This window comes from Alligator sinensis, unplaced genomic scaffold (assembly GCF_000455745.1).
Source record: "Alligator sinensis unplaced genomic scaffold, ASM45574v1 scaffold628_2, whole genome shotgun sequence".
NCBI lineage: Eukaryota > Metazoa > Chordata > Crocodylia > Alligatoridae > Alligator > Alligator sinensis.
In genome coordinates, this window is record NW_005841833.1 from 4,623,375 (window position 1) to 4,649,550 (window position 26,176).

At 42.6% G+C, this 26,176-nt stretch overlaps 1 protein-coding gene across 3 annotated transcripts in view; it reads right to left on the bottom strand.

Annotated features, from left to right (window-relative positions):
- Positions 1-283: 283 nt before the first annotated feature.
- The window catches only part of MLXIP (MLX interacting protein), a 56,167-nt gene continuing 30,274 nt past the window's right edge, over positions 284-26,176 (bottom strand). The window contains exons 4-18 of one of the 3 annotated variants that reach the window (XR_003093085.1): positions 25,016-25,105; positions 24,705-24,746; positions 23,435-23,606; positions 22,264-22,353; positions 21,223-21,323; positions 20,234-20,897; positions 17,451-17,572; positions 16,648-16,834; positions 15,433-15,557; positions 12,413-12,514; positions 10,480-10,607; positions 9,140-9,263; positions 6,499-6,628; positions 5,614-5,797; positions 284-5,245 (exon numbers count right to left, since the gene is read on the bottom strand). Coding sequence is in view for 2 of the 3 variants with exons in the window: in XM_006015261.3 (XP_006015323.2) it covers positions 5,676-5,797; positions 6,499-6,628; positions 9,140-9,263; positions 10,480-10,607; positions 12,413-12,514; positions 15,433-15,557; positions 16,648-16,834; positions 17,451-17,572; positions 20,234-20,897; positions 21,223-21,323; positions 22,264-22,353; positions 23,435-23,606; positions 24,705-24,746; positions 25,016-25,105 (2,199 nt within the window). In the remaining variant the exon portion in view is untranslated. Of the gene's footprint in view, positions 5,798-6,498; positions 6,629-9,139; positions 9,264-10,479; positions 10,608-12,412; positions 12,515-15,432; positions 15,558-16,647; positions 16,835-17,450; positions 17,573-20,233; positions 20,898-21,222; positions 21,324-22,263; positions 22,354-23,434; positions 23,607-24,704; positions 24,747-25,015; positions 25,106-26,176 lie in introns of all 3 variants that reach the window. The other 2 variants (XM_006015261.3, XM_025199135.1) reach the window with 2 other exon arrangements.

The following is a 26,176-nucleotide window of genomic DNA, read 5'->3' on the forward strand; positions in this document are numbered from 1 at the left end:
AAGCTTATAAATTTCACAGAGAGGAAGCCAAGTGAGAGCAATCCAGCAGAGCTGAGGAATGCATCCGAATCCTGCTGGCTGGCAGCACAGCCCAAGGAACCAAGGGAGCATGACCATGTTTCAACAAGCTTCAGTTTGTCGAGAGTGGTTTTTCATGTGGCCAGAGCTTTCATTGTGGAAGTGGAAGTATGCCGCTACCCATTCCCTCTCCCTTTCCAAGCTGAGTCCTAGCTCTTTAAAAAGTGCTGCAAATGTGCAGAAAAAGCAATACAGGCAGAGTTTCTTCCAAAAAATAACATTTATTATTTTGGTAGTAAATATAAAAAATGCATTGCACAGTTTAACAGATCTACTTGAAAAGTGCTACATATCAGCAGCACAACAGAGGTTGTGTCATGCAAAAGAACAGAAAACCTTATACAACAAGGCTGAAGCAAGAGCACATCTCAAATCCTCATTCTTCCAAACTTTTATATAACAAAAATCAAATCGATTCATTTAAAATGAACCTCAAGCTGTTATGGAAGCAAAAGAAGCAATTTGTTCAACAAACCGTTAAAAAGGAGAAGGTCTGCTTCTGACCTTAATTTCTTCATTTTCAAAGCTTTATTCTTGCTTATTCATAAGTTGTGCTTAAAGGAGTTTAGATAGAAAAGTGATTCAAATAACAGCCACAAGTCATTATATTAAATACCTTGGTACGCCACTTTTTAATACCATAATATCAGGTTCACTGTGTCCATATAAAACTACTTGTATACCACCACTCTGCTCTAGCCTTATAACATAGCACAAACTATGTTTAATGAACAGGAAAAATGGTGATGTAGAGCCTTAACCAAAGTCAGTGGGAAATGGGTTAGGCTCTTGCTGCAGCACGCAAATCTACACTGAACACAAATTATCGGGGGAGTGTGATGGGCCAAATCCTATAGACTTTACCCAGTCAAAAATCTTATTCAAGTCAACAGGAGTTAAGGGCACTCAGTGACTGGCAGTATTGGGTCCCTAAGACCATGTGATTTAATGACATTTTTATTTCAATCACTTTACTGTGCTATCAGGGTGCATGATCAAATGTGGCAGCAGGGACTGCAAGCTAACTGTAGATAACAGAAAAATAATTCAAAACCGTCATGAGGCTGGACAATAATGTTCTTCTTTGAAGTTGCTACCAAGGGAAGAATTAACCATCCCAGGAACAAATAGGAAAGATGAAACCATTTCCAAGTATTTTGGACTACAAAAGTTTCATACCACGGAACATTTCTGCAGTTATACCACATCTTCCTGCCCCGAATACTGTAAACCACTCTCAACCCCTGCCTCAGTGAGGAGGTTTAGTTTTTGACAACACCTATGTACTGGAATGTCGAACGCTGACACTGCAATGCGAATGAACTGACGAGAGACAATCAGAGATTGCTAAGCAGTGATCTATTTGGCCTTTGCCTTTTCAAGCGCTTGCAGATGCAGAGATCTAGAAACAAAGATGCTGCCTAGTCACACTGGGGTTTTGCTAGTTTGGGGGTTTTTTTGTTCTTATTTCCAGAAAATAACCAAACGGGGCACGCAGACCTAAGGAAAGTCATTTTGTACCCGAAAGCCATCGTCTCTCACAGATATACAGTTGGTCCTATAGAAAATGTCACTGCACTTTACAAATCTGGCTGCTCACACAAGGCACAGGAAGACCACAATCTCCTTCTCACTGGGTTTTCCATGGAACTTCCTCTTGGAAGGAGGAATGGCTGGATCAGGACACATCACACCTATGGTACTCAATGGCAGGGCAAAAATCTTAGGGTACTTGGGACACCTCCAGAGAGCAGGCAGACTCAGGCGGACGATCCAAACTTCAACATTTCCCCCAAGGGTTCCCTTCCAGCAGCCTGACAGAACCTGCCAGCAGGACCAGCACTGTTCTCCGACAGGGAAATCCCTCTGGTTTGGTGAGGCGACCGTACTGCCCAGAGGAGCCCTTTATCTTCATCCTCTTGCGGCTTCTCCCTTAATTTCAGATGTTTTTTGCTCCCTGTACTCATGCTATTGGCAAGAAATACAGGAGCCTTTGAACCTACATCTTCTAATGCATGAAGTTCCCCAGATTTAGAATTTAAGACGAGCAGGGACCATCATGTCTGACCTCCTACATCTCCTAGGCCATTATATTTCGCTCACTGACCACTTTGTAATGTGTCCCACTAATTTCAGCTTGACCAAAGCATGACTCGAGTCTTGTTATTAGGGAATCTTAGAATCTCTGCACTCTGGATTCTTTCTGACGGAAACTCCCAGCACAGATCCACTGACGGAGAGGTAGATGGTGACTGCCACTTGAAATTCTTTGCAAACAGCAGACAGACAGTGGGCTCTAGCTGCAAGACTGGCCCTTCTTGGTGCCTTGCAGATTCAATTTAGGACTAGTTAATACTGTAAAACAGTAGTGCTCAAACTTCTTGCCCAGTGGACTGGATGGACAGTGCCCAGTCCATCTGCAAGCCAGATCTGGCCAGTGGTCCTGATCCGGGATCTAGTGGGGCTGCATTGGGGCCCCATCCTGCTGCATGGAGGGGGTGGGGGGGCAGCCTGGCCCCGATCCACCCATGCAGAGGGAGGGGGTATGGCCCAGCCCCAATCCAGCTGAGTGTGGGGAAGGGAGTGTGGCCTGGCCTGGCCCTATGTGGGGGAATGGGGCATGGTTTGGCTCTAATCTGGCCAACAGGCTTTGGAATTTGGCAGCCAGGGAGTGATGGCGGTATTGATTGCCACTGCTACCCCATTGCCAAGTTTCTTGACCTGTGGAGAGCCCTGCCAGCCAGAAGCAATGGCTCTATGGGGCACATTTGGCCCATGGGCTGAAGGCTGAGCACCCCTGTTGTACAATACCAGTCTGAACAGAAACACATCTTTTGAAAAATGTATTTTAAACCCCTTAACTGGAGAAAAGACTAATGAAGTCAAAGCTTCCAATACACAATTCCTCTTAGCTGTAATTAATACATACTGGGGTCAAGCTCCTTTCATGACAGTACCTAGAACCTGTACCCTGCTGAGGCACAACCTCCCTTTTCCTGTGTTTTCAAAAAAAGCACCATTGAGAATCGTCACGTTCAAATCAGAGACTTCGGAAAGCTGGATCATTTTCGGTAATGGTTAAAAGTACTTTTTCTCAACTCTCATCCTCCTACACCTTCTTCCCCTTCTGCCTGCCAAGCATTTTTTAATTAAAAACAGAACGAATAAGAGAGCAGATCTTGGCATGCAAAGCAGAAATGCTGAGAGTCCACTTCTCCAGTCACTAAAAATAAACCTCGTCTCTCCAATTTTAATCTGAGTGATGCAATTATTGAAGAGCTTTTCATAGACTTCTAGACAAAAAGAATTATAATTACCTCTGATTTACTACAGGTTGAGATAGTATCTGCAAAGCAGACAGGAGACAGCATCATTTAGAAAACATATTAAAAACAGCACCCAGAAACCAAATTTCCTCTGAAATGTACCACAAAAAAAGTGATCAAGCCCTGAGCATTTTGCCAAATGATTTCTAAGCATCTCTCTCTCAGTATGACAGCCCAATAAATGAGGAAGTTGAAGGAAACCCCCAAGCTAATCAGAAGGTTAAAGATTTTGCTAGACAGAAATTCAAGGGCATTGATAAAATGATGGGTGAATTTAGATATAAATAGAAAATACCTTACAAGTGTACAGCACCTCTTATTCAGATGAATCCCAAAACATATTGCCTTTTTCATTTAACTATCACGTCGTACAAAATATCTAGCTACAAACCTATTTAGAAAAGCCACTTCACTGTTTAATAATGACTGTTTCTACGCAGTATTTCAATAAAGTTTAAGCCTGAATTTTCTAGTTTATTTTTTCACAGCTGCCTCAGCCTCACAATCTTGTGCAACATTTGGATATAACACATAGTTAGCAATGTGTTTCTCAATTTGCATGCACAAACACCTTTTGCATACAAAATTGGGGTTCTGCCTATGCAAAACCTCACTTGTAGAAAGTTGAGGATAGAAATACTGTCTGGACAGGAAAAACAAGTAATTATTTTGTAGACAGATTTCTAATATTCAACAACACTCCCCTCCCGCCCCCCCTGGAAAACTGTATAGCAGAAAAAGTAAGAAGATTTGCTTGCTATTGACATACTTTCACAGACACATTTTAGAAGATACAGTCAAAATAATTCAGTCTACTCCCTTTTTCAATACTGTGGCATCCTAGACCCAATGATCTCAAATCAGTGTTTTGAAACCAAAGGGGAAGATACTAGGAGGCTTATCTGTACTATTCTTCTGGTTCCTAATAACTACATTCCAGAAAGCAGTGGAACCATTGAAGTCAGGGGCAGGCAACCTTTTGTGGTTGGGGGCTGGAACAGCCTACCCTGGGTCAGAGATAGGCGGACACTAGGACCTGGCCACCCCTGGCACTTGTCCCTATAGTAGCACATGGAGAACACCTGCTGCTGAAGCCCTACATCCACTGGCTCCATGGGGTGCATCACAAAACCGTGCAATATTTCAGACAGCAAACAAGAAGTGTTCCAAGTCTTACGCTGAACATCATCTCTGCACTATAGATTGATAGCTTTAGACTAAAACTCAGGAATTTAAGATGGAAGGAAGGGATGCTGAGGGCAGGGAGAACCAGCAAAGAAAAAGATGAGTGTGAAGGGTAGTTTATAAATACAGGGTTTTAGTCTAATTTCTGTGATAACATAAATGACAATTTCCTAACGTCACAAACTCAGTCTCTGTCTCTGAAGTATAACCACAGTATCTGCACACATGTATGTTAGGGGCCTGCTGTGGTGAAGAGAGTTCAGCTCTGCAGCATGTAAGAGAAAAAAAAGTTCACAGTTTGAACCTGTGTGGAACTTCAGCCTCTGCTGACAAGTACAGAACCCAAGTGAACTAAAGATAAAGGGCACTCACCATATTGTCCTGCTACTAGCTTGCAATGGCTACATTAGAAAAAAATCTAATACAAATATTAGCTACTTTATTTGCTAGGAAATAAAGCATGCCCTGCAGCTGATCATATGGAGAAAATATATAAAACAGAACAGAAGTAGATACAGAGCCTGAGATTTTAATTCTAGTACTTTACCATGATTTTGCATCTTTGATGGACATTTTTCTCCTTTGGTTATTAATATGTTGATCACTCTGTTTATCAACTTTTACTGTTCAAGTAAAATAACAAAGAAGTTGAACACCTGGTAATAAAATGAAAAGTACATTACATTTCATGAAATGAAAAGTGTGTTTCCCTTTAACAGATCATTCCTTGTCATATAGGAGTTACACCTCACTGAGCTTAGTACTCAAAGGCATGTCATATAAAGACGTTTACTGCATATCTATGCATGCTGCATTGATGGAGATCTATTGCTGCCTGCAGGATTCTAGCCTGCTTATTTACCTGAGCTTGGCATTCTCATTTAGCTGAACCTAACGTGGCACTGGAGAGGAACCCAAACATTAGACAGTGTTGCACTGCACCTCTGCATACTCAGAAGACAGAGGCCGTATGCCCTGGACAATGTCTTACACGATGGAGAGAAGTTTTTCTAAAGTGCACCACCTGAAGGAGACCTGTGGGTCTGTTCTCCACATCTTGGATAGGCAACACATCTTCTTTGGTTGTTAGGTGTCCCCAGCTGTTTTGTTCATTTTACTAACTGCCTCGGTGGCTTGTTCTGGCAAGCATGATGGATCGGACAGAATGGAGGTGGTTGTACTTAGATGCCGAAGGGTGTTCAGCACCACTGAAATAAAAAGCCAAAACAAAGTACCAAGGGAAAAAGATTAGGCTGAATGCAAACAGATACACATGGAAGTCACTTGGGCCCTTAGCAGCAAGGATGAACATGATCTACGATGTAATAGGTGATGTAATACACAAATATACATATGCTCCTGCAATACATATGCACATGATGTATCCCTTACAAATGTACCATCAAAGACAAGGAAATGCAATTACTCTGCCTGGAAGATAATGTTTACAAAGGGTCTACCATTTTACCGTTCTTCCAAACAATATCCCAGCTTGCTCTGATACTGCCTGTACCACTGTGCCGGAATAACCATAAACAGGAGCACTGGATGTGTCCTTCTGGAGGACAAACAAGCAATGGGTGTCAATCGTATGCAAACTTCACTGGTACTTGAAAGCTGAACGTAGATCTAACATGGCCTCTATCTTCATTATGATTAAGAGAGTCTGAAATCTTTATTTAAATGCTGTAGCTGAGTCTACATTTGCTTTCTGATGACTGATAACAGCAACAAATGCTCAAAGCCAAAATGCATGGTCAGCAGCAGTTCTTAGCTTTCCATTGCAACAATACAAAAAGGTTGAGGGGGAAAAAACTATACTATCACAACTTCTTTCCAAAGACGAAACTAGAGATTATGGTTTCAATTTCTGTGCCACTAAACTACAATTAGCTAGAACTCTACTTACTTGGCCTCAAAACAGGGAGGGTGCAGTGCTGATCCAGCCATGCCATTGCAGTCTGATTCAGGTCCTCAAAGCTGGTTGTAGACACCATTCCATTGAAGGACTCAAATAACGGTTTAATGATAATACTGAACTGCAAATCACTGGGAGTTAAAGGAAATAATAGAAGTGCTAAGAGGGGAAAACAGAAGGTTTCCACAGTAAAGGGGCATCACTGTTTAAAGAAAGCTGAGATATCACAATAAAATAAAAATGAACTACAGTTCTCTTCAACTGAGCCATTTACTTTTGCAATATGGGGCATCCTACCAGAGGAAACATCCATGCTGATCTGCTACGCTAGTGGAAAACTCTAGAGCAGAACGTCAAAAATTCCCAGTAAACAAGATCGTAATATGAAAATGGTTTCTGAAAGAGCCACATGGATTTGAAGGTCTAAGATCCTAGAGATTACTGTTATCTTTCATCTCTCACAACTTCTAAAAATCGAGCAATGCGCAAGAATAAAGCTTGCATCAGTCTCAGCACTCCAGTGTGCTCCAGTACCCTTTGACATCAAGGATTAAGATAAATCTAATAGATTCCTGTGATGCTTGAGCACCAAATAAAGATACAATGCAGAGTATTCTGCTGTCTCTAGTGGCCCAAGATTATTCACTTGCCTCCTTCATGTGAGCTTTTCAGATTGCTATTGGAAATGTCCACCTCCATCTTCCCTTTACAGTCATTTTATAATGGTGAGAGAGGTTTCTCTAAATCACCTCTCACCCCTGGAAACTACAGGCACATATAAACTTGTGAACTTTCACTGGATGATATCCTAGTAAGTATCAGTGTGCACTACAAATTAAATCCAGTTGCTAGAAAGTTCCTTCAGGAGCATTTCCTACTGAGGTAAACTGTGGTTTTTTTGAGAGTATTACCCAGGCACTACAACCATTCTCTTCTCCCACACAACATGCACATATTAGTAGAGGGGAGCAGGACAGAAAGTTTCAGCAGCACCTTGTTAAAATGGAAAAGTGAGGATCAATTTGCTATTAATGTTCAGTTGCAGACTATAAACCAACTGACTGAGAGAGAGGAACAAGTGGCTCCTATACACGTGCAGGGATCCTGCTCCCTGCTGGGGTGTGGAAATTAACACAGTCCAGCAGACCCTAGGGTCATGTGTATCAGCATCCCCATGATGAAAAATGGCACCGGAGCACTTTGAACTAAAGCTCATTTGATAAGCTTTAGTTCAAAGCACCCCATTGTCATTTTTCAGCATGGGGATGCTGATACACGTGATGCTTGGGTGCTTTTAATTAGTGCAGCTCACTAATTAAAGTGCCCCCTGCCTGATGCCTCCCAGAGCATGTGTAAAAATCCCCAAAGTGCAAGGAAAAAGGAAGACAAAACACCTAGCAAGATCATCGTGTTTCTAGCCCTGTGCATCCTACAGGTCACTGGTTTTTAAATAATGCAATCCATGTTCAGAGTCACTGGAGCCTTTTGCTGAAAAGTAATTAAAACAGACCAGAAAAATTACTGCTAGTACCTAAAAGCAGGACCCTCTGTATTCCTTTGTGGTATGACTGAGAAATGTGTTGAATGCCGCATTCCTTCCCATGCCATAAAAAGAAGGCTCCAGAACCCATACTTTCAAGCCATTAAAAATTAACTTTCCAGCCCTTAACAATTCTGGAGAAAATCTCTCACCTGAGTTGATAGGCATTTCTGCACTGCTCTCTTCCTGCTACAGATTGTCTAGTTAATAAACAGCAGCACTGAAAAACAGTTCATGTCAGTAAGATGTTGACTCTGAAAACTAGCATCCTGCATTTAAACCCCCAAACTGAACCATATTCTGTTGAAGTGTTAAGGAGATGCATCTAACTTCTGTGCTTTCCCAGCTTTCCAACTTCCCCCCACACCATCCTGGATACCAGAAGCTGTAACTGCCTCCCATCAAGCTGCCAAAACACCCAGTATTCTCTAAGTGGCTGCTACAGTGCTCTCAGCCTTGTCAGTATCAAATTTGACAGCAATTGAAAAATTTGGGGCCGTGTAAAAATATAGAATCAATAAACTGATGCTTGAGAAGCTGAGCCATTAGTTTGAGTCATTTTCAGTTATACCCATTAGGGACTACTATTTCTCTGATTTATTTGAAGCTGTCCCAGAAGTTCCTGTACCAGGAAAGCTACAGGAATCTGAGGCTCCTATCAGAAGCAGAAGGTCAAGCTTACTGGAGAGCACATAAAGACCTGGTGTTTTCAGGAGACTACGCATTTAAAATAATACATTTATTTATGTACATATATGGAGAGAAAAAACCTTTCCCTGAAGTGTCTGCAACTCAGAACTGCAACTAGTGCAAGCACCAGAAAGAGAAACTAATTATGCCTGACTGTCCAATGAAGGGCAAAAAACCCCTTTTGATAAATAGTGAAACATGAGATTTTAAAGCTATGATACTAAAGAACCTTAGCAGTTATCAGCAAGAAACATATTTGTCAAACAGCATTTATTTTGACAGTGCCACTTTTGATTTTATTTTAAAGTTAACTCCCTTTCCTGTGTGATAGTCACATACCCATGAGACGCCGAGAGTTTGCTCGATATAAACGCTATATTTAATGCTATGATAAAAGGATACAATCCAAAACTTCCAGTTTTGGAGGGTCCTGTTTTTCACATACTCATCAAACATACTCCTCATATGATCAAATCTTTGTCTTGTTATGGGAACCCCAGTAGCAGGGAGCTGCTGTTGACATGATCTGAAAAAAACCAAACCCAGAGGTCAAGTTTCTGAAGACAGGAGACACTTCTCTTCTATGTTAAAAGCTAAAGCGAGGCAAGTATCCATTCACAGTGCCACAAAACTGATGTTGTTTCTTAGTGGATCACTTCTTAAGGTGGAAAGGACAATTCACGTTCATTTTAAGCTCAGCAACCTCTATTGTGCAACACAATATTTTCCTGTTGATTCTGCTCACATCCATTTAGCAAAGGGAAGATTTTCAAACTATTAAGAATTTTTTATTATTATAAATAACAAGAGTTAGAAACAAAATATAACCTAGAACAGTGGTTTTCAACCTTTTTGCATTTGCAGACCCCTACAAATTTCAAATGGAGGCGCAGACCCCTCTGAATTGTAAGTGTGAGTATTCACATACTTTTGATTGATCATAGTCATCTTTTGTGGACCCCATAGACATAGTCTGTGGACCCCAGGTGGAAAACCACTGACCTAGAACAAAGAAGATCTCTGTCTCTACTTCACAAGAAAGAAGAACGTAAAACTAGAAAGCAGAGAATAACTCATTTATCAGCTAATATTGTATCATTTTCTTCAAACTTTTAAAGTTTAAGAAGAACAAAAGTTCAGTTTAAAGATAAATTTAAAATCAGCTGAATCACTTTTGTCATGTCCTAAAATATTAGGGTTTTTTTATTTGCTCATTATATATTATTCAATATTTCTGTGAATAAAAGCACATTATGGACCCAAAAATACTTTACAATGACTTGAACCCATTTATAAGGTGTGGAAACTAGAACACAGAAAAGTGAAGTAATTTGACCACAGTCAGACTGAGTCAGTTCTTGATGTCACTTCTTGTGCCCTTTTCATTCAACCATATTTGTTCCCAGGAAGGAAAGTTTACATACCAAAAGACAGTTGCACCTACGCTGCTGCATGGAGTAGGATTTCTGATTTAAAATAGTCCTCATTTGTCAGTACTGAGAAGCATTCCAATCTATTTTTGATCATGTTATCACTCTGCATTGATGCCCAGAGCTCACTGAAGATCAACACAATGCTCATTTTGTGGCTATTTTGTGTTTTCATTGTAATCCACTGATACTCTGCTTCTTTGCAATACCCAACTGCCAGTTGGCATACTACTTGATACAAATACCTACTGTTATTAACCAAAGCAGAACTGCACAGGAAGAAACAATAACAATTCCCCGAGAACATCTTACATGATGGTAGCATTCAGTTCCTCAATTTCTTCCCGGAGACGCCTGGTTTCTTCCTGCATCTGTATTCTCTCTTGCTGTAGTTTAGCAATATATTCCACAGTCTTTTGGAGTGTGATTGCATGGCTGATCTGTGCCAAAGCAAACACAAAACTGTCATTCTGGAATTGATCTAAGCAGGCTAAGAGTTTGGCCCAAACTTAACATAACACCTACAAAAGCATGTCAGCCCCTTTATCATCAGATTCCTTGCCCATGCTAAAGAACTTCAGTATTCATGGTTGCAAGGTGCCACAGCAGAGTGACTAACTGTTCAGTATCATCCTGACTCCCAGGAACAGGGACCTAGTAAGAGGAGAGTGTATCCAGCTTGCCCTCTTTTCCCTAAATGAGATTTTGGCTAATTTCTTGGAGAAAATATTTCAACAATTTTAAATGTTCACAAATTAAATTATTTTCCCACATTAAACAAGACCTGAATAAGAGGAATCGATACCTCTTTTGATGTATTTAGCACATTGCTAAATGCATCTAGTTGCAGAGGTAATTCAGAACATATCAGATCTGAAAGGCTTTGAGGTTTTCACATTATTAAACAGAAGGGAGCATGGTCAAGCTGTTATCAAAGGAGACAAAGACAGTATTACTGGTTTCTATTTTAGGATCTGCCTCTGTCTGCAGTTGTACCAAGGCAGATAATCTAGTTTTTTTTATCAGACTTTTTATTCAAATCGGATTCTTTTACTTGCAATTAAATATACTTTTCTTTTGCCTAAAGTCACACATGGAATGAGGACAGCCCATGTTTAGCCCTAATGTAACTTTAATTACCAAAGCTGTTTAAACAGATGAAAAAATGCCATATCCATGGGCACTCAATTATTTGAACTAGTCCATTCAGAGTTGAGAAACCAACCGGGAAATGAAAATGCAGGAAGCTCTGATTTTCTCTGTCCATCTAGGAATATGAAACAGTGGCAGGGGATAAGGCCCAATCATTTTAAAACTCTGAAGCGCACAGTCAGATTACAGGCTCAATTTTCAAAAATGTCCAAACAGATTAGGCAAGTGGTTAGCAATGGTTAACAAGCAGTGGACTGAAACCACCTGCCTTGAGTCAGAGGCAGGCTGGCACTTTCCACCAAGCCTCTGCCGCTTCTCCCTGCTGCCTGGCCACTGTGTGTGCAAAGCCCTCTGTTGCCAGAGTGCCAAAGCCCCCCCACTCCATGGGCTGGATAAAATGCCTCTGCTGAATCTGGCCTGCAGGCCAAAAGTTGCTGATTCCTGGGTTAGGCCCCAAGTTAATGAGTTGGTTATCTATGCTCTTCAGGCAATTTTGAAAATTCAACTGGGCACCTCCACATCTTTGGAAGTCTGGGCATTAGCAACCAGAAACAGCATGGAATATTTGTAAAATACTCCATGAAGTTCTACAAAGCTCTACAAAATACGTTCAAAGTGTTATTGTACTGCAAATGTGATCAAGCCCTTAACCCAGGAGCTGGAGGACTACAGTGCCCAGCTTCTGTTCTTTCCCCTTAAGTCTGAGAGTTAAAGCCCTTGAGCAAACAGGACTCCTCTGCTTTTGGAATCAAACCAGTGGTACAATCAAGACCACAACACCTGGCATGTGCTCTCCCATTATCGGATTATTTTCTTACTGCATTATGGTCCCATCTCTTAACTCCTATGATTCAAGTAACTACCCAGCGGTCTTTCCTGCCCAAGTGCAGGGGGGCTGGACACAATGATCTGTAAGGTCCCTTCTAGCCCCTAACAACTATGGAACTATGAAATTAAATTTATTAATTGTACTTTGTATTTTCCAGTGAAAAGTGGAGCTGTCCAGGTTGATTAACAATCTTTTTTTTCAAAATGGCTACTGGTTTCCATAACTACATGGTTCATTTTTTGCTATGTTAAAAATGTTACTTACAGATTTGGAGTTAGAGGACACCAAGCTGTTCAGCGTATTAAAACCAGCCTTGATATTACACCTTCTCTTTTGTTCTGCTGAAATATGCTTTATTCTTCGATTCTGTATAAACACATAAAATGAGCTCAACATATGCTGGTTTATCGACTTCTGTCCCTATTTATTAGGGCCACTTACAATTTCATCTTTTGTTGAATTAAAGTTACTGTGGTACTCCCAACTCTCCCAATACTGCAAGCATCACAGGAACGTCAAGAACATGCAAGTAACAATTTAAACAACTGTAGAATCATTCACTGTACTAAATTCAATCCCCATACTGGTTTAATCTCTTTTTAGTTTTAGAAAGATCACTAACCCAGAAGTATTGCTAACCCTCTGGCTACTTACCACTATACTGGTATTTATAACGTTTCAAATACAAAGCACTCCATTTCACAGATATTTATGCCAAATCTACTACAAAATTTGATTCACTCTGCTCTCCAAGGACACCACACCATCTAGCGGCTGCTGCTTTCTTCTACGCAAAGTAACAGATGGCAGTGTTGATAATATTCTAGATTCCACTGTGGTTTTCATTACCAAACTTCTTGTACAATCAAGCAAAGCATTTCTATAAAAAACAATCTGTTCGAGAGAGACAGCCAAGGTTTCCAGCAATCTGACTTAGCTGCTGCACTTAAAACTGACTCTTGTCCCAAAGGACAGCACACACTTCATGTTGTAACTGGCATCAAGGGCACGCTAAAACACATAAGAAAGCTTGTGATCCACTTTTCATATGGATGCACTGTAAACATTTGTGCCTGTACAGCACACGGTTAAAACTTTCTCGATAGCCATGGCTCTGAAGCGTTTCACTACTGCCGAAGGCCTAGTCTGGCAACGGGCTGACTTCTTACAACTCGGTGAGCGTGTTCTGTTTGTTCCACAGATGGGAACCCCCATCCACGTGTAACATGGGCAGACAGTCCTCCACCCTGCTACCTCCCCACAGGCAAGGAAATCTTTACGGCCATCTGGAGCTCAAGTCCACAGGTGTGTTCTCTCACCTGCTATTCTGCCTATGGCAGTATATGAACAGGCTGTGTTACCTGTAACCAGTTAAAGCAGGGGTTCACAACGTTTTTACACTTGAGACACCCCTCGAAAATGTCAACTCCTAGTTTTTACCTGTTCTTTAACTATAGAAAAAACACAGGACAATTTTCTGTTGTAAACAATGCAGAAAGCCCACAATAGGTTAGGGTGGTTTTTAACATTATGGATTGGCCTTCTCTTGTGAATCATGTTTGCACACCAAACAGTGCTAACACTGCATAGCACCCCATGCCACTCTTGAAAGGTTCTTAAGAAATCCCATGGCACCCTAGCTGAGATTTGGTTAAATGTGCCTGCCTCAACACTTAATACAATCAAAGTTAGAAATCACACTGCAGAGAAAGCCTTATAGTCACTGTGATTATAACAATATGCACTTTACAGTTGAGGGATTTCAGTGCATTTTCAAAGGGCTTCCAATGCAGCAGATCCCATTGTGCTAACCCTCTTGGAATGCAGCGCTTAACACCTTCTTGGGAAGATAACTAAACTAAGTGCCGCATTTCAAGGAGAGTGAAAAAAGAAAGCTTCACAGGGGAGGGTGGAGAAGGGTTGAGAAAGAATCCCTAATTCCCATTCATGCTGCAGCTGGGCAGTCTGGAGACAGCTGCCCTCACAAGAAGCGAGGATGGCTTTTCAGATTTCTTACTGGGCTGGAATTTCAGTGAAATTCCATCTGTAGCAATGCTTTTGTAAAAAGTGCATTTCATTTTAAGAGGGTCAATTCACACAGCCAGGAACATGTCTACCAGTGAAGCACAGTCACCTCTACTGCACACAGCAACACTACATGTATGAAAAGCAATCGAGATACCATGTCGCAATAAATCTTTAAGGGGCCAGGACACCAAGGCAAGTACTTGGCAACTGTGAAAACTCCACCACCGAAATCTACTAATAAAGAAATTGGCAGGAAAGGCAATCAGGTAGGGTTCTGTTTCCATTAAACAACCTGCTGTTTAATGAGCATTAAACTTTAATGAACTCTAGAGCATCCAAGTCTTGCACTTTGATCAGGACCTGGGACAAGACCCCAGGTAAATGCAGGTAAAATCAACACAGCCATTCAGATAATTAATCACTTTAGAAAAAACACATAGAGGATTGGAAGTCCATGAAACCAAGCGGATGGGAGAGCTCCCAGCAGAAAAAACAACACCCCCCCCAAAAACAACAACCCCACCACACGTACACAGACCAAATGGAAATTGTTTACAACAGGGCTGTCCAACTTCTAAGTGTCTGGGAGCCACATGCCCTGGGGGCTGCACCAGGTGTACCATGTGGATGCTTTTCCTCTCCAAGCCCCATTCGCCATGCACTCCCCCCACCGCTGCATTGTGCAAACCACCCTCCAAGCACGGCCCCAGACTCACTCTGAGCTCCCCACCCTGATGCTGTGCCCTGCCCCCTGGGGCAAAGCAGCACAAGGAGTGATGGGGGAGTCTGGGGGCTCTGGCTGCCAGAGCAATAGAGGGAGCAGTGGCCAGGTGAGAACCATGAGGCTGCACATTAACCCCTCACAGGCTGCACGTAGCTGATGGGCTGCCAGCTGCATAGCTCTGCTTCAGAAAAAAAAGGCTAAAACCACAGATGTCCCAGTTCACTTTAGCTCTTCCAGGAAGCACTGCTGGAAATGATGTCATGGCTGGTAAGGACAAGCAGACAGCATACTCCCCTGTCTTCACAAGATAACACATCACTGAGGAGCAAGGCAGACTTGATGTCATTACTAAGCCACAAATGATATTCAAAATAATAAACAGCAATGCAAGTGTAATGAAAGCTGAGCCACAATCAGATAAACAACCTATTTCATGCAGCACTATCCACTGCACAGTCACAGGTGGCAGGAATCAGGAAATCAGTCTGCTACAGAGGCAAATGAAAGAGCCCCACAGGGGTGGACTATGTACCTTAAAGGCAGACATCTGAGGATTGGTCGTGGCTTTTCCTGAGCAACTGTTCTGTGGAGACTGAGGACTGGGGCTCTGCTCCGAGGTGCAGGGTGAGGCCTGTCCTGAGTTCTGACAGTCTCGGCCTTCAAAATGGAAACATCAAGTCACTTATGCAGCAACTGCCAGGAACGGCCTGACCTGTGGAGCAGCTTCTACCCACATCACCACTGGCTTAATTTCTAGAGAACTGAGCATTGTAATACCAACATGCTAGAGATATATTTGGATAGCTTGGAAACCCAATGATTTAATCAGAAATGGCTGAATGAATCCCATGTGGCAATACACTATGACTTACACCTCCAAACTTCAAGAAGGTGGAGCTGGGTGACGGGGCTCTAAACCAGGGGTAGGGAGAATGCGGCCTGGGGGCTGGATGCGGCCCGCCAGGACATTCTACCTGGTTCATGGGGCCCCTAAAAAATTTGGAAAATTAATATTTATCTGCCCTGGGCTGCCTGTCATGCGGCCCTCGATGGCTTGCCAAAAAACTTAGCAAGTGGCCCTCTGCCCAAAAAAATTGCCTGCCCCTGCTTTAAACCAACTAGCACACATTGACCGTCTCCTTTCCTAGTGCAGAAGCAAAATAAAAGGTTTTCACTGGTCCTTCCTCCCAATCCTAGTGAGATGGACATTCAGAGCAGAGCTCTAAGGGAAGGGAACCCCAGCAGCTGCAAAGCTAAACCAAACGCTCTGTATCACGACATACACCAAAGACAACTCTCTGCTTAATTACAATTAATGTGTTTTGAGATCCTCTGAAGAAAGCTGTAATTGCAGTGATACAAAGTACTAGACTGACAAGCTTAAACAGAACATTTAGCAAGATTCTTTCCAAATTGCTTTCTCTGTTTCCCTGTAAATATGGGAGTAAAATCACTGCACAAAGCACTGAAAATGCAATCATTTCTGGGGTGGAATACTGAGCTTCATGGTGCACAAAATGCCATCCAGTAGTTTCAGACAGGACTTGGAACTGAAGCTGGAGGGAACAGAGGCTTTAAAATGTATTCCTATAAAAAATCTCCTGGGATTTGTAAGGACCTCAACTGCCCCAGACACATTTTACAAGCCACCCAAAAGACAGCTTTACAAACATACATGTTTTGCTGATATCCACCTATATATGCACATGCAGAGAAGAAAGAGGGCTGCAGTCTCTCTTTGACTTACTAGGCGTAGGTGAAGGGACTTGTGAACTGGTACTGTGGGAAGGGATTTGCTCCCTTTTCACCAATGCATCCTGGACTACACTGGGAGAGAAGAGGTGCGAGACAGCAGGCTGGGCTTGCTGGGTACCTGGAGCTTGTTGTGCTTGACCAACCAGAATGCCACTATGGAATTCTGCCACCCCAGGAGCCTAGGAAGAGCATGGAAATATTGTGGAAAGAAGATACAAAGATTCACCACCTTGTCTTTCACTGGGAGGTTATAGTATTAAATCAGGACATGTTTAACAATCTGGTGAAACACACTCCCCAGATTAGGCTTAATAGGGACTGTCAGGTGCTGGAGTCAGACTTCTGGGAAGAGTCCAACAATTTAATGAACATTATAGTATGTCAGCACCTATCAGACTACCAGACACTTTCCCTCCCCATGCTCACAATCCTTTGGACAAACAGTTGCGCCTTCAAGAGGACTTGCAACCGGAAAACTCAAAGCCTGATTTTATCCGTTGCATCTTCAATAAAATAAGACAATAATAAAACCCCACATCTGTGCAAATGGTGGCTGTTAATAATTCCACTGACATTTGAGCCAGAAAACAAACCAGCTCAGTACCCTGAAGATACATGAATACAGTGTTGTTAAAAGCTATAGAGAATTTAAAACAAAAAATAAGCAAATACAAGTCTGAATATCACAGCTCTGCTGAGTAATAACAGGGTATTTATAAATGGTCACTTTCCAAAGCCTAACCACACTTTAACACAGCACGAAAACTACAATCCTATGGAGGAATTTCTTCTTACTCTGGTGATTCCAGCTGGTGCAATTACAACGTTTGGCTGAGACATGGTTGGAGTCAAAATCCCTTCTCTTTTTATAGGTGCTGGGGTTACAATCACAGCTCTGGGCTGTCCCTGAAAGGCAGCTGAAGAATACACAATTAAAGTTAGAAAAATTATTGAGAAAAATGAGTTGGAAAATGTTCTGTAGGGAAGAAATTTGTGCTGAATAGGAGAACGTTCTAAGCAGGACGTAAGGGGTACAGTATGGGTATTTCACATTTCCTCCAAAGATCACCTTGCAGTACACAGCGTCGCCATGAGATGGTATCAAGATACAAAACAGGGCTTTAGCAGCTTCAGTTACCATGTAGTGTCTAGACCTGCAAGCTGACAACGGATGCAGTATTTTAATGTGTGGTTTTACCGTAGATGTAAATGCACCCAGAGGCTGTGACAGGTGCACTTCATAAACAGAGCAATGATAGGGGAACATCCAGCTTATTCTCACACCTGTTTTATAAGGGAAATATCCTCTTCCTGGAGTGTAAGTTGTAGCCGTGTTGGTCCAAGGACATAGGCAGACAGGGTTCCTTGGGTGAATCTGATATCTTTTATTACACCAACCCAAATAGTTGGAAAATAATTATTAAGCAAGCTTTTGGGTTCAAAAACCCTTCGTCAGGCTAAGGAAGTTTCAGCAGTTGGTGCGCGCTCTTCCTGGATGGAATGAGAAGTAAAGAAGCCAGCGGCTGGGCTGGTATGCATACAAGACAGGTAGTCAGTGAAAATGTAGACTGAGGAGTCAATGGGTGAGAGACAGACTCCTCAGTCTACATTTTCACTGACTACGGGTCTTGTATGCATACCAGCCCAGCCGCTGGCTTCTTTACTTCTCATTCCATCCAGGAAGAGCGCGCACCAACTGCTGAAACTTCCTTAGCCTGACGAAGGGTTTTTGAACCCGAAAGCTTGCTTAATAATTATTTTCCAACTATTTGGGTTGGTGTTAATAAAAGATATCAGATTCACCCAAGGAACCTTGTCTGCCTATATCCTCTTCCTTGCACTTATGCTTCATCCACATGACCATGGATGTTTGTTTCCCTGGGGACAAGAAGCAGTGGCACACCTTGTGCTGCTGCTACTTGTTCTCAGGAATGTCTGTGCCATGTGCCAGAGGGCAGGTTACCCTGGGTGGGGTAGGGGAGGCTGGAGCCAGCACTGGGCTGGCCCCAGCAGCCTTACTGGGGGCCTCCTGGGGTTACAGCAGTGGCGATCCTCCTGCTTGGAGCATGGCTCTGGCCAGCCAGGCTCCAGTTTTGGGTGGGGCGCCCCCACATATGCCACCCTGCTCATTTTTGAGTGGGTTTTTTGACCCCAGGATCTTTTGATTTCTACACACCAGAATGTGCAACATCTGTGACGCCACATATCACACAGCCATGCTCATCTGGATGTGGCCTTACCATTCAGTTCTGGTTCCCCAGACCACCCAAAAGAGATTAAAAGGACAACAAACTGGTTCACTGACCATTGACAGAAACCTACCCATAGCGTTCACACTTGCTTGTGCACATATATTTATTCCCCACCTGCTCACTCCTTTAGGTGGGTTCTCAGAAGGCCAAAGTTTGGTTACGTAGCTGTTTAACCCAGCACAGTAGTTTCATATGATTTTTGACCAATACCAATTTCCTAGGAACTAGGCTAAAGCAGCTGCAATTTGGGCATCGCTGGGTAGACAGCACAAGCAGTCTGTGACCTCAGTCCTCCCCTCATCAACAAGTTCAGAGCAAAACCATCAGGTTTTGACCAAATCAGAGCAGACAAGAGTCCTTTCATTAGTCAGCAGCAAGTTTGCTCCAGGGGCTGGAACCAGGGATCCTGGTTGTGAGTGAGCTATGTCTACTAGAAATATCACTGCAGTATTTAGGTTCTGCATACACAAACATACACACATCTCTTCCCTCCCCTCCAGGACTTTGCTGCCATTCTGCATTACTCCAGAGCGAAGCACTATGCAGAGACATCTTTTGTGCTCTGAAGATGACAAGAAACAGGCTCATCTTGAGAAATTCAAGACCCAAACTGCTGAGCTTCACCCCAGGCTCCTCCCTTTGCCTTAGTAATGATACAATGTGCGGAAGAGGCAGAGACTAAGACCACTGAATCCCAACCAACAGAAGGCTTTCAAGATTAGCACCACAACAGAAGGCTTTCAACATTAGCTATGGTGAACTCAAAACAGACAAGGAGACAGGGCAGAGTACAGGGGCTGGTGTTATGTGCCCTCATTTGTCTGTCATCTACAGCAAGTAACAGCTATGGAATCAGACAAAGATGTCTTCACAGAAAAATCTTTATAGAGCACACTACATTCATCCTGGAAGGATGCCCAAGACAGTGATGCACTTTGGCACAGTGCTTAATTCTTAGCCTGAGTGTTCCCATCTGTAAAATGGGAATCAGAATCTTTCTGCATGTATATTAATTCAGTGGTATATTCACTGGTATATTAATTCAGATTAATTCAGGACCCTCTGAAAGGAACTTGGTCTCTGCTTAGCATTGCTACAAGAAAGGCAAAGTAGCAGCTTCATTGCAAAACAACATTCCTGAATTCTGGATCAGGGTAAGTGCAATGATCAATATGCATTTAGCTGCTATGTTAATTGCCCTGAAGATTTTTCAGGGCAGTTGATGTCAGAGACAGCAAAATATGTCACTCTATACTCCCAAAGCAAATGTGCCACCTCCCATGCTGCCCCTCATAAGAGAGAAAGAAAAGCCTCCTGGAAGCTCACCTGGGGCAATGAAGGCATTTTTTAGTACTAAAGACACTGTTTCAGGCTTCGGAGCAGGCACTATTTTTTGTGGCTGTCTGGGCCTAGTCCCAGCATTTGCCAGGGGAACGGCTTTGGGGAGTGCAAAAGTCAGCTGAGGCTGCAGCTGGGGTTGGGGCTGCCCTGACATGACAGTAGTCTGTAAAGCCAGGTTACAAGGCACTCCTCCCCCTGACTGCTGTGTTGCCAGGACGAGGTTTTGGCTCTGGCTGAAGGTGGTGGCAGGAGCATTGTGGGTCAGTGTAGCAGAAGCTGTGTGGGTGATCACAGTAGATTTGCAGAGGCCAAACTTCTGGGTTTCTGGAGCCATGAAAGCAGAGAGCTGGGAGTTCAAGCCAGCATTCAGAGGCACTGCAGGCAAAGGGGTCTGGTGTGGTGAGGCAGAAGGCTGAAGTAGTGGCATTGAAGTCTGGAACACTCGCACGAACGATGGCTGGCCACTTAGAGATGAATCGGAATTGAAGTCTGCCGGCTGAATGAAAGATCCCCCACCTCTAATGCCAGAACACTGGTCAGCACCAACATCAGGAATGACAGAAGCAGGGACCGATGAGGCAATCAGTTCATTGCTGAGGTTTCCTGCTGGGTGTGCGCTGGGTAAAGAACCTGAGGGCAGGACAGGGGACTGGTGGGAGAAAAAAACACTGTAAATGAATGCACACCATTGGAGATGGGCCAACAGCAGAAGCTTTTATCAGCATCTCCTCTTACCCCCAGCTGTGCCTGCTTTGCCAAAGCTGGCCCCTACTGACTGGGTGCTGGAAGAGGGAAACTTCCTCTGCATTTGACCATTTCTCCCTGACTCATCTTGGCAGAAAGTCTCCAAGACAATTATCAACAGCCTCATTTTACAGACAGGAAAACTGAGGCTTGAAGAAATTCTGTGACTTTCCCAAGAATCACAAACACATCTGCAACTAGACAGTTTAAAACACATTAAACTTCCTTACCTGGGAAGCATGGCTGCTGGAATCTGTTGTAGCAGAACTGACAGTAGGAACAGCAGACACAGAAGGGAAATAATTACTGGAACGACTGGAGGTGAAGAGATCTGAAATATGGCAATATATAAATAGATCTTTTGCTCTCACTATTTTGGCAGAACATAACTAAAGCGGCACAAATTAAATCGCTGCAAATCAACATTAATTGAACAACTGAAACCCCTTCCTTTCTGCATGACAAAATGTGCTTTACTCACACATACAAAGAGATGTCTCTCTCTCACTCAGATAAGAAACTCTTGGGGGAAGAGGTAATTTCTCAGCTATTCTTATGAAGTGCCATACAAATTCAGGGTACTGAGCAACATACACCTCTGTGGACTTGAGCAACACAAGGCCTACCCACCAATTTATCTCTCTTTTGATGGCTTACAGACATGAATTTTGCCTTACGTGAAAGACTACATCAATACATTTGACAGGGAGAGTTTGGTATCAATGAATAAACCTTTGGTTACCAGTAAATGTCCTAGAGTCAATCAGAGAAAAAATCTGGTTTGGAAGGATGAGTCCTGGCCTTTCGTTATTACATCTGTGTTAAGTGGGGAGAGCCGGATGATGGTATCACTAGAGGGCGTGAGGATTAAAAGTCGCATATGAGTAAGGTTCTGCTTTAAGGTTCTTTGCTGACGCATTAGGTTTCATAGTTCTGCTCTACCACTCAGTGGTGAAAGGTCCAAATACCACTTTTTCTTGAAGACGCAGCTTTCTGCCATGTCTAAGTCTTGGAACATAGACTCTCAAAATGCTTTCAAAACCCAGTGAAGCAAAGAACTGATTTTGCAGCCTTACGGGGGTCTCTCTACATGCTTATTTGACTGAAGTGTTTAAAAATAAATTTCAAATGCTCATCTGCTCTGGCTTTATTGTCATAATCAAAATTGTAAATATTAGTTTGCATTATTTATTTTTCCATTAGTGACTACATTATAAATTGCCATAATATTCACAAATACAGTAAACTCATTTCTTTTCCCTTATTCTTACCCTGAAAAGGTTCAAAAGTATCCATGAAATCCAAGTTTGGCTGGAGAGGAAAGAGTCCTGGCTGAATCATGTCAGCATTTCCTAAGTGTCCTAGGAAGTTCAAGAGAGACAGAGATCAACTTTGCAGCATGCAGACCCATTACAAAGCATATGTGGAACACTCAAAGCCTCAGGCCCAGATTCTGTAAGCACTCCGTGCAGAGAAATCCAGCTGAAGCAATTTGGGCACCAGGTCCTTTAAGTGCAGTCTTGAGTTTTGGCTACAAGAATATGAACTGAAGCCTGCTGGGGATGAAAGACTTCATCTAATAAAAAAGACAGAGGCTAGCAATGGTCATTTTCTGAAGGGTCCAGCTCCTTAATCAAAGTGACAGCTTGATGGAACTGCATAGATGTTTGAATGGATGTCTATAGGGATTGTGATTTATTCTGCAAGTTTATGGAGATATAGAAATTAAAGATTATTCCTTTCAAAATAAAGGAAATAAGATCTGAGATTTAAAAAAAAAATCAATGTCATAGGCATCAATGTTCTTCTGTACAACTTATACACAGATTTATGTAAGGTAATGCAGCATGGTACACCAGTAACTAGAAATTAACTCATGTACGGGGTGCCTATAGATGAGCACGGAGGCTGCTCTGACACGCTGGAATTTCAGTGCAACGGACCAGACTCCATTAATCAAGTCTATTGGAGAACAGCAATTACCGTGCTCCAGCAGCCTCCTGCATCTAGTATATCAGCGTCCCCATGCTTAAAAATGGTGGTGGGGACGCCTGAACTAAAGTTCATCCCAAACTCATCGGGTCTTTAGATGAGACACGGTGGCACTTTAATTAGCGTGACTCTCAGAGCCGCTCTAATTAAAGCGCCAGCCCCCTCACCTCCAAAGCACGTGTAAAAGTGCCCATAGAGACATAAAAGACAGTTTTAAAGGAAATATCAGCAGAGGATTCCTGACCCTGATGAACCTTCTTCATGCCTTTAAAATGTTTATGCTGGGCACTACGGTTAAACCATCTCAAGTACAAACAGCCCAGTGGACTAGATCAGCAGAAAGAGTAGGTCACTTGCTCCACTCCAAAAATAAGTGAGGCTAGAGAAGTGAGACAACAAATACAAAATCTCTCAGGTGCTCTCCCTGCCAGGTAAGAGTAAACACAATACCTATCTCCCTGGGATTTGGCCAGGAAACCGGCTGATGTGAAGACAGCGTGGAGAAGAGGGTGTCTGTGAATTCTGACATAAGCATATCCACATCCAGCAGGGAGCCTTCCTCCATAGGGACAGGGGTTTCCCTGCCATAGCTTCTTTCTTGCCAGGGAACCACATCGTCATCCTGCCAGAGGAAAGAAAAACAAGCGTAGTTTTAAGCAGCCACCACTAGTACACGCAGTTATGTGAGCAGCAGTCAGAAAACGTTTTATTTACTTCCCTCCCCTGCAGCCCATCATTTTAATAGCCAAGAGCATTCTGGAGGAGCCATAATGGATTAGACTAATTGTTAGCCTGCTCTAGCATCCTGCTTCCTATGACACGAGGCCCATCAAAAACCATCTGGTCTGACATTCCCCCTTCTACCACATCAAATCACCTGCAGTGAAATGTCTTGTTGCTGGATGACAATATACCTTGTGGGGAAATTTCCCCCAAATTCCAGGTGGCGATCAGAAGTGGAAAAAAAACACAGCGGCTTTGCCAATACTTTTCCCCCTTACTGGATATGTGGAGTTTTGCAACTCGAGCGTTTCACTGATTCTTGAGTTTAAGTGACCCTTAACATTACAATGAAGTCTTGTAAGAAACAGCTTGGACATAATCAGAATCTTAGCAAGCTCTTTGACCCGCTGGGCAGTTCTGGACATATAACAAAGAATCAAATCTGGACTGGAATGATGCTTAGCTACAAAGAGCTAAAGAGTTAAACAATCCTCCTTGTGACCCTTTTATACCTGAAGTACACTTGAAGGAAATTCTGGGTTTAATCCTAAGAATTTTAAATGTACATGCTTTTATTCCTCTATACATCTCCCTACCTTTTAAATGTAATTGTCCACAATATGACAGAAAGACTCACTGGGTTCTGCTGTGCTGTCCAAAACATGTCCCTTTCCAGTTCCCCAGGGAGCATAATGGTGCCAGTAGCAAGCTTCCACAGTGGGTCAAAGAGATGGATCTGCTTGAACTCACTGTTTCTCGTCTCCTGCCACAGGATTCTAGACTAAAGCTTTGCCACCCCCTTCCCCCAGTTTAATCTAGAAAATGTAAACAGTTCCCCTTTATACAATCCAACTCTAAGCAAAAAAGGTGCCCTCTTCCTAATCAGTATTAGGCTTTAGGTTTAAGACACCACCAGCTGCCATGCTGCTACAGCTTTGCTACTTGTCACAGCTTCAAAAACAGGAATGCTGTCACCTTCATCACAAACAGTACTTACCCGGACCAAGCTTGACAGATCTTCATCTCTGTGTTTCTGTAACTGCAGAAGAAGAAGAAAGGAGATTTTTTAAAATAAACTAAAAAAAGGCCTGATCCAGCAACTTGTTTACAGAGTAGATTTCTTCAGGCAAGTAATTTTTAATCCCCCTGGGACTATGCAGACTAGAGACATTACTGGATTAAATATTTACACTAATATATTTGAATTTCCACCACCTTTGAATGCTAGTAAAATATCAGATATCCAGCTAATGAAACAATAAGCAATTATTTTACACAAGGTATTTCTGCAGCTGCAAAAAGACAGACCCTTTTCTTGAAGTATGTTCTCCACTTGTGATATTCCCTGATGACTATCTCAATTCTTCGTTTCCAGTATTTCCCTTCTGTCGCAATGGCCTGAAAACACAAATGCATACAAGTCACGCTGAGATGTTTAAGAAGTATCCAAAACCAATTTTCAAACAAACTGAATATATAAGGTAGGCACATTAATTCTATTTGAGCTCATAAACCAGCAGAGACGCTGTGTGCAAATCCAGGTATCGCAGGGCAAATGAAACACAAGGACCATGTCAGCTACCCCATAACTAGCAAACAAGCACTAACACTCAATAGTAAGTGCCACAGCACATGACATCAATGGATTACAGGTAACCAATATTTCAAAACAACTTGGCACAAATTAAAAAATACTTTATGCTACAGCAAATTATTTTGGAAGGATTATTGTGGATTTTAACATGGGAAAACAGAAAGGGTATGGAAATTCACTAGCCCAGGTACAAAGTCTATCAATCCATCCTTCATGACAGGACAATTATGAAATAAAACTTAACTGGAGCAAACAAACAAGAGCAACTCCCTCTTCTGAAGCAGGTGCTGTTTTACAAGGCTGCATGAACACGCGCACATACGCCAAGACTATTAAGCCGTTAGCACACAGCTTTCAAGGCATCACAAGTTCTGCAGCACGCTGGGACAGTAGAGTGAGTTCACAAGACTGGGGGCAGCTTTCATGCAACATTCCTGTTTTTCCCAGCTTAGGCCTCACCTCAAACATCATATTTCAAAAAAGTATCAAGACACTTCCACATGTGCACCTGTGGCCCATGTCTGCTTTGCAGGTTCAACAGGTGGGTTTATGCTTTTGCAGTGTCTCACGGTACTGGGTGCACAAATTAAACTTTGCCCCATCAAGGGCCTTGTCGGCTTTCTGCCGGGTGCCAGAGGGCTGTGTGTATGTCTGCGTGTAACTAAACAGATAATGAACTTGAGCAGACCTAAATCACCCTATCATGCTTACTGTTTCCTTGACAGAGAAGCCGAAATTGTTTGCTGGTTTGAATTCAAAGAAATTAAACCAAAACTAATATTGAAAAATCTATCATTAGGCCACTCGGGCTTGATCCAGTAGAGTCACTCCTCTGCGCCCTCATCTTCCACTGAATTTGGGAACACCAAGAAAAG